Source organism: Hyla sarda, chromosome 4 (assembly GCF_029499605.1).
Source record: "Hyla sarda isolate aHylSar1 chromosome 4, aHylSar1.hap1, whole genome shotgun sequence".
Taxonomy (NCBI): Eukaryota; Metazoa; Chordata; class Amphibia; order Anura; family Hylidae; genus Hyla; species Hyla sarda.
The window spans coordinates 322777210-322790353 of NC_079192.1; the positions used below are offsets into that span (position 1 = coordinate 322777210).

At 42.4% G+C, this 13144-nt stretch overlaps 1 protein-coding gene across 5 annotated transcripts in view; it reads right to left on the reverse strand.

Annotated features, from left to right (window-relative positions):
• Window positions 1–13144, reverse strand: part of LOC130369567 (ranaspumin-like) — a 120696-nt gene that overhangs the window by 17504 nt on the left and 90048 nt on the right. For all 5 annotated transcript variants that reach the window (XM_056574967.1, XM_056574966.1, XM_056574968.1 and 2 more), the window contains exons 13-14: window positions 7294–7341; window positions 7186–7210 (exon numbers count right to left, since the gene is read on the reverse strand). In XM_056574967.1, the coding sequence (XP_056430942.1) occupies window positions 7186–7210; window positions 7294–7341 (73 nt within the window). The remainder of the gene's footprint in view (window positions 1–7185; window positions 7211–7293; window positions 7342–13144) is intronic.

The following is a 13144-nucleotide window of genomic DNA, read 5'->3' on the forward strand; positions in this document are numbered from 1 at the left end:
TTAGGAATCATTGGCATAGAATATTTTTGGTAGCGGAGGCAATTGTAACGCTTGCATCTGAGTCCACCCCTATGCAAATCCTCAATCTAGATCTCAAATCTAGGCACTCTCTCACTTTGGTGCCCTGTCATATTTCAAGGAAACAGTATAAGGCCACATGTGGGGTATTTCTGTACTCGTGAGCAATTGTGTTACACATTTTAGGGGGCTTTTTTTCCTTTTACCCCATATGAAAAAGAAAAAAGTTGGGGTCTACACCAGCCTGTTAGTGTAAAAAAAATTCTAATTGTTACACTATCATGCTGGTGTAGCCCAATACTTTTCATTTTCAGAAGAGGTAAAAGGAAAAAATGACCCCCAAAATTTTTAACGCTATTTCTCATGAGTACAGAAATACCCCATAAAGTGCTCGGTGGGTGCACAACAAGGCTCAGGAGTGAGAGCGCACTATGTACATTTGAGGCCTAAATTGGTGATTTGCACAGGGGCAGCTGATTTTACAGTGGTTCTGACATAAACACACAAAAATGAATACCTACATGTGACACCATTTTGGAAACTGCACCCCTCACGGAATGTAACAAGGGGTATATTGAGCCTTAACAACCCACAGGTGTTTGACAAATTTTCGTTAAAGTTGGATGTGAAAATGAAAAAAATTATAATAATTTCACTAAAATGCTGGTGTTACCCTAAATTTTTCATTTTCACAAGGGAAAATAGAAAAAAAAGCCCCCCCAAAATTTGCAACCTTATTTCTTCTGAGTAAGAACATACCCCATATGTGGACATAAAGTACTCTGTGGGTGAACTACAATGCTCAGAAGAGAATGAGCGCCATTGGGCTTTTGGAGAGAGGATTTACCGGTATTGAAGGCCATGTGTGATTACAAAGCCCACATAGTGCCAGAACAGTGGACCCCCCTACCCCCACAACATGTGACCCCATTTTGAGACTACACCCCTCACTGAATGTAATAAGGGATGCAGTGAGCATTTACTCCACACAGGTGGTAGACAGATTTTTGGAACAGTGGTCTGTGAAAATTAAAAATTTTACTTTTCATATGCACAGCCCACTGTTCCAAAGATCTGTCTAAAGTCAGGGGGGTGGTAAATGCTCACTGCACCCCTTATTACATTCCGTGAGGGGTTTAGTTTCCAAAACGTGTCACATGTGGGGGATTTACTGTTCTGGCACTACACACAAGAAATGGTGTTACAAATTTTTGGGGGGCATTTTCTCCTATTACCCCTTGTAAAAAGGTAAAATTTGGGGAAAAAATTTATTTTTGTGAAATTTATTTTTTCTCATTTACACATACGATTTTAATGAAAAGTCGTCAAAAACCTGTGGGGTGTTAAGGCTCACTGGACCCCTTGTTATGTTCTGTGATGGTTGTAGTTTCCATAATAGTATGCCATGTGTTTATTTTTATTTTTTTTTGCTGTTCTGGTACCATAGGGGCATCGTAAATGCGAAATGCCCCCAAAAAAACATTTCAGCAAAATTCACTCGCAAATTCAACCTCTGAGAACTTTACATCCACATATGAGATATTTCCTTACTCGAGAGAAATTGGATTACAAGCTTTGGGGGCTTTTTCTCCTTTTACCCCTTGTAAAAATTCAAAAAATGGGTATGCAAAAACATGCAAGTGAAAAAAATTTTGATTTTGAATTTTTTTCCTTTACTTTGCTGCTATTCCAGTGAAACACCTAAAGGGATAACAAACTTTCTGAATGTGATTTTGAATACTTTGAGGGGTGAAGTTTTTATATTGGGGTCACTTATGTGGTATTTCTAACATGATAGCACCTCAAATTCACTTCAAATTGAACTGGCCCCTGAAAAATTCAGATTTTCAGCAATTTAAAAATTGCTGCTGAACTCTCTGATGTCTTCCAAAAGTAAAAACATGTCAACTTTGTGATGCCAACATAAATCAGACATATTGTATATGTGAATCAAAATAGAATTTATTTGGGATGTCCATTTTCCTTATAAGCAGAGCGTTTAAAAAAATGCAAAATTTTCTAATTTTTCATCAAATTTTTGAATTTTTCACCAAGAAATGATGCAAGTATTAACACAAATTTACCACTAACATAAAGTAGAATATGTCACGAAAAAACAATTTCGAAATTAGAATGAAAAGTATCCCAGAGTTATTAATGCTTAAATTGACAGTGGTCAGATTAGCAAAAAAATGCTCTGGTCCTTAAGGTGAAAATGGGCTTGGTCCTTAAGGGGTTAAGCATATTAGATTTTTTTAAGTAAGACAATAACATAAACACTATATAAAATGGAATCAAAAAGAAAGTGGGGTATGTGCAGCTCACAATATAAATTAGTCGAGGCTAAATGGAAAGTATTTACACCAAAAAAAATACCAGTAATAAAATAATATATAAGGAAAAAAAAGGGGGTACCAAATGCCTCTAGACTAATACCATAGAATGGTACATGATGATGAAATTACAGAAAAATAAAATCGGACTGTGCTTCACTTTAAATGATGTACAAATTTAATATAAAATATTACATAAAATGAATAATGCAAATCTAATACATATATGCCTCCTACCACAGGGCCCTTGTGGGGAGGTATGATATTTCAATATCATGTACCATTCTATGGTATTAGTCTAGAGGCATTTGGTACCCCCTTTTTTTCACTATATAAAATGGCTATAGTTTTAATCATTTTGACCCACAGAATAAACAGAACGTAATGTTTACCATAAAGTGCAGAGTGTAAAAACAAAACTTTCCAAAAGTTGCGATTTTAGGTCTGGTCAGAAAATTGGATACAGGGCAAAAATGTGCCGACTGAAGTGACCGTTTGACTCCGGTTGGCTCATTGAAGTGCATTAGATACGGGCCGGGTCCGGTTGGGATATGGGAGCGCCCAGTTTTCGCTCCCCCCAACCAGATCTGGCAGCCGTACACTGAAATTATAGTGTGAACCCAGCCTAACACTACTCCTGGTCTTCATTGCTATCCTATTCCAGGTGCTGGCACTTATTACATCAACTGCCACTCAGCCAATCATGGGCCGTATCAGTGTCCAGCCTCATACAGTGACTGGCTGAGTGGCAATTGATGAATTTGGCTCAGCCCTGGTGTCATCCTCACCAGTGGCGTAGCGACCGGGGTGCGGGCCGCACCGGGTGACACCATCCTGATAGGGTGACACCAGGTACGCCCCCGGTCCTCACTTGCGCGGTCTCACTTGTCTCCGTACTAGTAGCACACCCCCCCATCACCTGCACAGTGAACCGGCCTGCGCCCCCACGTCTTCCGTTGCGCCGACCCGACGTCACTCCACAGGGCCGCGCAGGAGGACGTGACATCACTCACAGAGCGCCCGGAGAGAAGGAGCACTGCGCTGGATGGGTAAGTGAGTGTGTGTCTGTCTCACTCTATCTCTGTTTGTGTGTCTCTGTCTCTGTGTGTGTGTGTGACTGTGTGTGACTCTGTGTGTGTGTGTGTGTGACTCTATGTGTGTGTGACTGTGTGTGACTGTCTGTGTGTGACTTTGTGTGTGTGACTGTGTGTGACTGTGTGTGACTCTGTCTGTGTGTGTGACTGTGTGTGTGTGACTCTCTGTCTGTGTGTGTGTCTCTGTCTGTGAGTGTGTGTCTCTGTGTGTGTGTGTGTGTCTGTCTGTCGCTATCTCTGTCTGTGTGTGGCTCTCTGTGTGTGACCGACTGTCTGTGTGTGACTGTCTGTGTGTGACTCTGTGTGACTGCGTGTGACTCTGTCTGTGTGTGTCTCTCTGTCTGTGAGTGTGTGTCTCTCTGTCTGTGAGTGTGTGTCTCTCTGTCTGTGAGTGTGTGTCTCTCTGTCTGTGTGTGTGTCTCTCTCTCTATCTATCTGTGTGTGTCTCTGTGGTGTGTGTGTGTTTTTTTTTGTGTGTGGGGGAGGGGGGTTTGTTTGAACCAGCGATCTAATGTGGGGAGACTTTGACCTATTGTGGGGAACATGCAAGGGAGCCTGAGGCCTAATGGGGGGAAACTACTACCAAATGTGGGGAATCTATGCTACCTAATGTGGGGAAACTGCTACCTAATGTTGGAAAACTGCTACATAATGTGGGAAAACTGATACCTAATGTGGGGAATCTGTGCTACCTAATGTGGGGAAACTGCTACCTAATGTGTGGAATCTGTGCTACCTAATGTGTGGAATCTGTGCTACCTAATGTGGGGAATCTGTGCTACCTAATGTGGGGAAATTACTACCTAATGTGGGGTAACTGGTACCAAATGTGGGGAATCTATGCTACCTAATGTGGGGGAACTGCTACCTACCTTAAGTGGGGGAACTGCTGCCTACCTAATGCTCCCCCCCCTGGCAGTAGCGCCCTCATCATCCACCAGCAACCCCCCCCCCAGCAGCAGCACCACCATCAGCAGATCCTGATGGTGGATGATGGCGGTGCTCCTGCCAGGAGAATGATCCTGCCGATGGATGATGGGGTGATACTGCCAGAGGGGATTGCCAGTAGCACCCTCATCATCCTCCAGCAACACCCCCCCAGTACTAGCACCCCCATCATCCACTAGCAACACCACCAGATTTATATTCAGTGGGTACAGTGTGTGGCAGTATTATATTCAGGGTTACAGTATGTGGCAGATTTATATTCAGAGTGTAGAGTATGTGTTGGTATTATATTCAGAATGTACAGGGTGTGGTAAGATTATATTCAGTGGGTATGGTGTATGGAAGGTTTATAATCAGAGTATAGTGTATAGTAGTATTATATTTAGAGGATACAGTGTCTGGCAGGTTTATAATAATACTTGTTTTCATATAGAGGATGAGAATCCGCTGACAGTGAGGAGACGTCTGGGCGTCACATTCTGCAGAGAGAAGTTTTAGCTGGAACAAGTCCTGGCGGTATGTACCATTTGAATTAGATAAGGGAAGACTATAGAGAAGACGTCACCTGTAATCACTGATATCATTGTGTATTCTACTCACTATAGAGAAGACGTCACCTGTAATCACTGATATCATTGTGTATTCTCATCACTATAGAGAAGACGTCACCTGTAGTCACTGATATCATTGCACATTCTCCTCACTATGTCCTATCAGAGCTGGAGTCACTTGTCAGTTCTACAGTTATGATGAGTGAAACTACAACTCCCAGCATAACCTTACCACTGCATAAAGGGGTACTCTACTGGAAAACATTTTTTTTTAATCAACTGGTGCTACAAAGTTAAACAGATTTATAAATTACTTCTACTTAAAAATCTTAATCCTTCCAGTACTTATTAGCTGCTGTATAAGTGATTCACAGGAAGTTCTTTTCTTTTTTAATTTATTTTCTGTCTGACCACAGTGCTCTGTGCTGACACCTCTGTCCATGTCAAGAACTGTCCATAGTAGAAGCAAATCCCCATTGCAAACCTATCCTGCTCTGGACAGTTCCTACCATGGACAGACAGAGCACTATGGACAGACTAGAAAGAGCTACACAACTTCCTGTGGAGAATACAACAGCTTATAAGTACTGTAAGGATTAAGATTTTAAATAGAAGTAATTTAAAAATCTGTTTAACTTTCTGGCACCAGTTGATATAAAAGTTAATGTTTTCCAGTGGAGTACCCCTTTAAGTAATTCTGGGAGCTGTATATTTAAATGGTGAAAACTTCTTTAACACTTTCCTATTCTGTGGCAACTGGTATATCTGATTATTATACTGGAATTTCTCACAATGCGCTACAACAGTGGTGTCTGTCACAACAGGCTAAAAATTTACTGAGAGGGGGGTGGGGAAGGAAGGTATGAGGTGACACCATTTTCTACCGCACCGAGTGACACCAACCCTAGCAACGCCACTGATCCTCACTGTTCTTTCTTGTTCTGGGACCCGAAAATGAGTACTGAGACAAGACACAGACTAGTCAGTGATTGCCTGAGCAGCAGTTGATGTATTGGGCCCAAGCACCTGGAAGAGGAAAGCATTGGAGGCTGGGAGCAATGTTATCGGAGCCAGCGGTGAAGAGCAGAAGGTATGCATATTTTATTTATTTTTTGGCCTGGACTTAAAAAATTAAATAAAAAACATCCATTTTCAGTCACGAGATTCATGTTTTTCTAAATATGTAAATGGGCCTAATGTGTACAGAGGGCATTTCCCATTGCAGGATGAGCCCAGGTTTAACCTAGGTCTATTTAATCCTATTCAATGTCCCCTGGCCAGCTTGTACCTGCCCCCTGCCTTTGAATGACACTAGGCTGTCTACTGCTTGCACCAACAGATCTCCAGGAAGATTGTGCCCTTTGAAAATGTTTCCAACCCTTTCAAAAAGCTTTGCTTCTTTTTACAATGCCAATTTCCCACATTGGTCTTCAGATGGTGACCTGCCATTGTGCTGCCATTGAAGTCAATCCATTTGTGTAACAAACCATGCAGGCCTGCTAGAGTGACAAATGGACTTTGTAATGATTCAGAACTCTGGCTATTTTACCAACATATGCCTTAAAGGGGTACTCCAGTGGAAAACTTTTTTTTTTTTTTTTTAATCAACTGGTGCCAGAAAGTTAAACAGATTTTGTCAATTACTTCTATTAAAAAATCTTAATCCTTACAGTACTTATTAGCTACTGAATACTACAGAGGAAATTCATTTATTTTTGGAACACAGTGCTGTCTGCTGACATCACGAGCACAGTGCTCTTTGCTGACACCTCTGTCTATTTTAAGAACTGTACAGAATAGGAGAAAATCCCCATAGAATACACATGCTGCTCTGGACAGCTCCTAAAATGGACAGAGATGTCAGCAGAGAGCACTGTGGTCATGATGTCAGCAGAGAGCTCTGTGTTCTAAAAAGAAAATAATGTCCTCTGTAGTATTCAGCAGCTAATAACTACTGTAAGGATTAAGATTTTTGAATAGAAGTAATTTACAAATCTGTTTAACTTTCTGGCACCAGTTGATTAAAAAAGAAAATAATTTCCACCGGAGTACCCCTTTAAGTGGTACGTAATTCACATATACATCAAGGAGATTATGAGTGCCACCCTGCACTAAAACCCAGGAGTAAATACTGTACTGCAAATCAAGTTCAGTGTGCCCCCAGTTCTTTTTATGTATTGTACTTACTTTACATGTTTACAGTAAAAAATAATAATTTTCAAGTATCCAGGAATTACTTACATAAGTCTGGAAGTAAAATCTTCGCCTAAATCAGAGAAAACTGTATTACAGATCTGAGACACATACAGTATCACACACAGTATCACATAAAGTACTCAAAACACTTACAGCAACGCACAACACGTTTACTATTAGGTCACCGATTGGTTCGGCACTCTGCAGAAACAGAAGGAATTAAAATAACAAGCATCAAGTCAGAGAATTTCTCAAAACAGTTAGGGTTCAAATCCCACCAGGAGTTTGTAGGTTCTCCCCATGTTTGTATGCGTTTCCTCCAGGTACTCCGGTGGTTTCCTGCCACATTCCTTAACATACTAATAGGTGAATTTAGATCATGAGCCCCAATAGAGATAGGAACCAATTTAAGTGTACAGCACTGCAGAATCTGTTTGGGCTATGTAAATTAAGAATTATAACAATAATACTGCAATAAAGATGTTGCTGAAGATAATGAAAAAAAAAAAACTGAACAACAAGATAGTAACAAGATTTAAAGGGGTACTCCGGTGGATAACAAACGTTTTAAAATCAACTGGTGTCAAAAGGTTAAACAGATTTGTAAATTATTTCTATTAAAAAAATCTTAATCCTTCCAGTACTTGTCAGCTTCTGTATCCTCCAGTTGGAGTTGAGTTGTTCTTTTCTGTCTGACCACTATGCTCTCTGCTGACACCTCTGTCCATGTAAGGAACTGTACAGAGCAGGAACAAATATCCATAGTAAACCTCTCCTACTCTGGACAGTTCCTGACACGGACAGAGGTGACAGCAGAGAGCAGTGTGCTCAGACAGAAGAAAAAACTATACAACTTCCACTGAAGCACAGAGCAGCTGATAAGTACTGAAAGGATTAAGATTTTTAAATAGAAATAATTTACAAATCTGTTTAACTTTCTGGCGCCAGTTGATTAGAATTTTTTTTTCCACCCGAGAACCCCTAAGTAGGCATTGCTCATTTTCCAACTTTATAGTAGAATAGTATAAGCGTATATAATTTGTCTTATTAGACAAAAATGCACCTCTCTTCCTCTCCCCCTCCCCCTCTCCCTCCCTCTTCTATATGAGTATGGCAGATTAGGCTGGAAGAACTGCAAATTATAGATTAAGCCTGCAAAGCAGGAATCTGATTAAAAATACCATATAGAATTTATATAATGGCCAAAAATAGTGCTGTGTCTCATGTACACACACAGCACAAGTTATCCTAAAACATCACAGGTGCAAAGAAGATTTTTATTGCCTGTTTTTTTTAACCCATATTTTCATGCTATTGTCAAAGTTCATAGCTGGATAGAAAAACGTTGTACGCCATGTTCTTCAATCCTGCATATGGACCAGTCTGGGGAGTTAGTACAACTGAAATGCCAGATTCCAGGAATTACTTCATTGAAAACCATGGGATTGATCCTACAGTATATAATTTTTTAACATTTTCTAGAAATCTGGAGGAAAGCTTTGCTAGATAACTGGGTATGTGGGGAAAAGCCCTTAGAAATGGTCGATACAAACCCTCAGCTTATTATCTGTTTGCCTCTATAAGGCTATGATCACACATCAGAATGTCTGCACAGATAAACTCTGTGCAGACATTCTACAGACTGCGAACCGCATGGGAAGGCACCGTCTCATAGACGGCAATACATTTTGCGCGGAGTCTGCAGAAACAATATACAAGTTCATTCTTTCTGCGGACATGGGGGGAGATGTATCATTGCATTTAGACCATTTTTCATGTCTACAAATTTTGCGCAATTGCGCTTTTTTTTGCATAGAGCTGCGTTTTTTTTGGTGGACAGTTTTCTAAAGTTGTCATCAGTTTGGTCTACCGTACACCACCTAATCCAGTGGACTAGTATGTATCAATTGCACAAAAAAAAGTAGCTTTTTTTTGCGCAATTGCACTTTTTTTTTGCAAGATAAGTAGTCTAACCTAAGAGTGCTAGCAAGGACTTGTGGAAGATGCAGGTGGGGGATGCAGGAGCCATCTCTCAGCACTGCAGTACTACAACTACTCCCATCAGGGGACAGAATCTGTCCCATAATGGGAGTAGTTGTAATACCGCAGCGCTGAGAGACGCACATCCCCTGTCTGGGGGACTCTATTGTGACTGTTAGGAGTACTACTCCCATCATGGACAGACTCTGTTCATGATGTGAGTTCTAGTCCTTGGGCTGAAGGACAGATCGCAGCAGGTCATTCTCCAGAGACCCGCTGCAATCTGCATTTATTAACTTAAAAAGCCGGCGGCTCCACTGCGCTGCCGCCGGCTCCCGTATGCAGATATCACCATCCATAATCCCCGCCGCCGGGAGACAGGAGCTCTGATTGGTGGAAAGCTATTCCCCACTATACACCAATCAGATCTCCTGTCTTCTGGCGGGGATTATGAATTGTGACAGGTCTATACAGGGGAGCGAGTGGAGCCGCTTCTACAGTATATAATAGTTATGTGTACTGTACCCCCCCCCCCCCCCAGACTAATACTGACCCCTTCTATAGTGAGCGCTGGGACCGCTGTGTGATTGACAGGTCCCCAGCGCAAGTGTCAGGCCTCACTGACCTTTACATGTTGTAACTCTTCATGATACACACTGCCCATCCTCCTCTTCATTCTTCTGATGCCCGAGACGGGCGGCTTCTGCATCATAGTCCATAGACAGAGCACTCCCTCCCTGCCTCCACATTGCACAGGGCTGGGGCTAAACAACGGCAGTGGGCGCTCTGACTATAGTGAAAGCCGCGCGTCTCCGGTATCAGAAGAATGAAGAGGAGGACGGGCAGTGTGTATCATGAAGATTTATAACATATAAAGGTCAGTGAGGCCGGACACTTGCGCTGGGGACCTGTGTGTCAATCACTTTACAGGGGGTCACTATTAGTCTGTGGTGGGGAAAGAGACATAATACACATAACAATTATATACTGCAGAAGCAGCTCCACTCGTTCCCCTGTATAGAATTGTCACAATTCATAATCCCCACCAGAAGACAGGAGCTCTGATTGGTGTATAGTGGTGAATAGCTTTCCACCAATCAGAGCTCCGGTCTCCTGGCGGCGGGGATTATGAATCGTGACATCTGTATACAGGAGGCGGCGGGGAGCGCAGTGTTGCCGCCGGCTTTTTAAGTTAATAAATACAGATCGCAGCGGGTCTCTGGAGAATGACCTGCTGCGATCTGTCCTTCAGCCCAAGGATTACAACTCCCATCATGGACAGAGTCTGTCCATGATGGGAGTAGTAGTCCTAACAGTCACAATACAGTTTCACAGCTGGGGGATGTGCAAGAGCCATCCCTCAGCACTGCTGTACTACAACTACTCCCATTTTGGGACACAAAATGTCCCATGATGGGAATAGTAGTCCAAGGGCAGACTGACAGATCTCAGGGGTCTCACTCTTTAGACCCCTTGCAACTTCTCCGCTCCGCCCCCTAGTGATGACATCATTAGGGGGTGGAGCTTCACAGTCCAGGCCTGAAGCCAGGGTGGTAAGTATGGCTCTGTTCTCATTATGCGTTTTGCATAATGGGAACATAGCCTTTTTGGCAGTGTGTTCCCAAACAGGGAGACTCCAGCTGTTGTTTACCTACAGCCCCCATGATGGGAGTTGTAGTTTAGCAACAATTGGAAACTCCCTCTTTAGGAACGCACTGCATTATGTGCGCTCTCTCCAGGGGAGAGCGCCAAAAATGTACTAACCCATTTTTCGTGTTTTTATTTTCTTGTCATTTCAGATATGTGAATGCGGAGGACTTCCTGAGATTCGGTGGACTGTGACGATGACCAGCGTCAATAAAGGGGTTAACGAGGGCTGTGGGGGAGTGTTTTTTTAAATACATTTTTTATTTAATGTATTGTGTTTTTTATAATTGAAATTTCAGGCTTAGCAGTGGAAGCCGTCTTGTAGAAGGCATCTATTACTAAGCTGGGCTTAGCGTTAGCCCCAAAAACAGCTAGCGCTAACCCCCAATTATTACCCCGGTACTCACCGCCACAGGGGTGTCGGGAAGAACCGGTACCAACAGGCCCGGAGCGTCAAAAATAGCGCTCCTTGGCCTAGGCGGTAACAGGCTGGGGTTATTTAGGCTGGGAAGGGTCAGTAACAATGGTCCTCGCCCATCCTGGTAACGTCAGGCTGTTGCTGATTGATTGGTGTCTGACTGACACTGAAAATATGGGGAACCCTATGTGTTGTTTTTTTTGTAATAAAAAAAAGTGTGTGGTTTCCCATATTTTCAGTGTCAGTCAGATACCAATCAATCAGCAACAGCCTGACGTTACCAGGGTGGGCGAGGACCATTGTTACTGGCTCTTCCCAACCTAAATAACCCCAGCCTGGTACCACCTAGGCCCAGGAGCGCTATTTTTGACACTCCAGGCCTGTTGGTACTGGCTCTTCCCGGTAACCCTGTGGCAGTGGGTAACGGGGTAATAATTGGGGGTTAGCGCTAGCTGTTTTTGTGGCTAACGCTAAGCCCAGCTTAGTAATAGATTCCGTCTGCAAGACAGCTTCCACTACTAAGCCTGAAAAAATCAATAAAAAAACATGACGCATTGAAAAAAAATGTATTTAAAAAAAACACTCCCCACACAGCCCTCAATAAAACTTTTATTGACATTAAAAAAAAAGCTGGTCATCATCGCAATACACTGAATCTGACGTAGTCCTCCCCATTCACGTATCTGAAATGAGAAAAAAAAAGGTTAGGACATCATTTTGCGATCTCACCTGGGGAGTGTGCCCATACTGCAGGGTGTAACAGGGAGCCTCCTATTGTTCATGTCTGCCTACTGTATCCTGTATATACAGTCATCTATAGATGGCTGTATATACAGGAGAGTGCACAAAGATTTAACTCAGAACTGCTCAGCAGCTGTGTGGGTTAACTCTTTCCCTGCTGGGCTCCTGTATAGTATACATGGATACATTATTCCCCCTGTATACTATACAGTGGGCGGAGGTAAGTATTGATGCTCTGCACCCTGTATATGTATATGCTATACATCACTCCTTACCTCCTTACACTCCATGGGGCGGGCGTTCTGCATCCGACCCATGGAGTAGTACCTGAAGGCAGTAAAAAAAATGCACACAGGGTACAAAAATGTTTGTTTCCGCACACCAGCAAAATTCAAGAAAAAACACTTCCTCTGTACAGTTTTTGATAAATCTCCCCCAAGAAAAATTACCAAAATGCAGGATAAGCTGGGACCGTTTCAGGCGTTTTTGCTGGTGGACAAAAAAAACTTCAGTGGAATCCTGAAAAACAATAGAACAAAAGCCCAGCATCCAGGATACCCCACTTTTCCTGTGAGGTGTAGAACAGGTCTACAAATAGAACTGTGTGGAGATTTAGACCAGTGCATGAAATTTATCATGGGACTTGCACAAGTTTGATAAATTTGGAGAAATTGCACCAAATTTAGACCAACCAAAATGATCTTCAAAAAACGTCTACCAACAACAACATTGGAACATCTCCCCCACGGAACTTGGATGTTTCTGGTGCGGAAATCCTGCTGTGTGCACAGCACAGCAAAATCCCATTGAATACAATGGGACTTGGCTGCATCGGAATTTCGACGTGTGATCATAGCCTAAGCAATATGTTTAGTTTCAGTTTTTTTTGCCAAAATAGACATAGAGTGGACTCAGGACTGGGTGCCAATGGAGCAGCAGTGGCAGGGGATCAGGGCAGATCAGTATATAGTGGATCTAGCAGGAAGGATGAGTTCCCTTAATTTTGAATCCATTTGTGGCTTTGGCTCAAAAATCTAAACTTTGTTTTATAATAAATAAAACTGTGTTTCTCTTTTTACTTTCCACTTTTGGATAAGACAAAAAAAAGTTAAATAATGAAAAACTGCTACAAAAATATGTATACCGCTGGATCCTGGGCTAGGCACGGGGGCAATAATGACTCCGATGCCAAGTTGCGGACAACGGTAGCTTTACTGA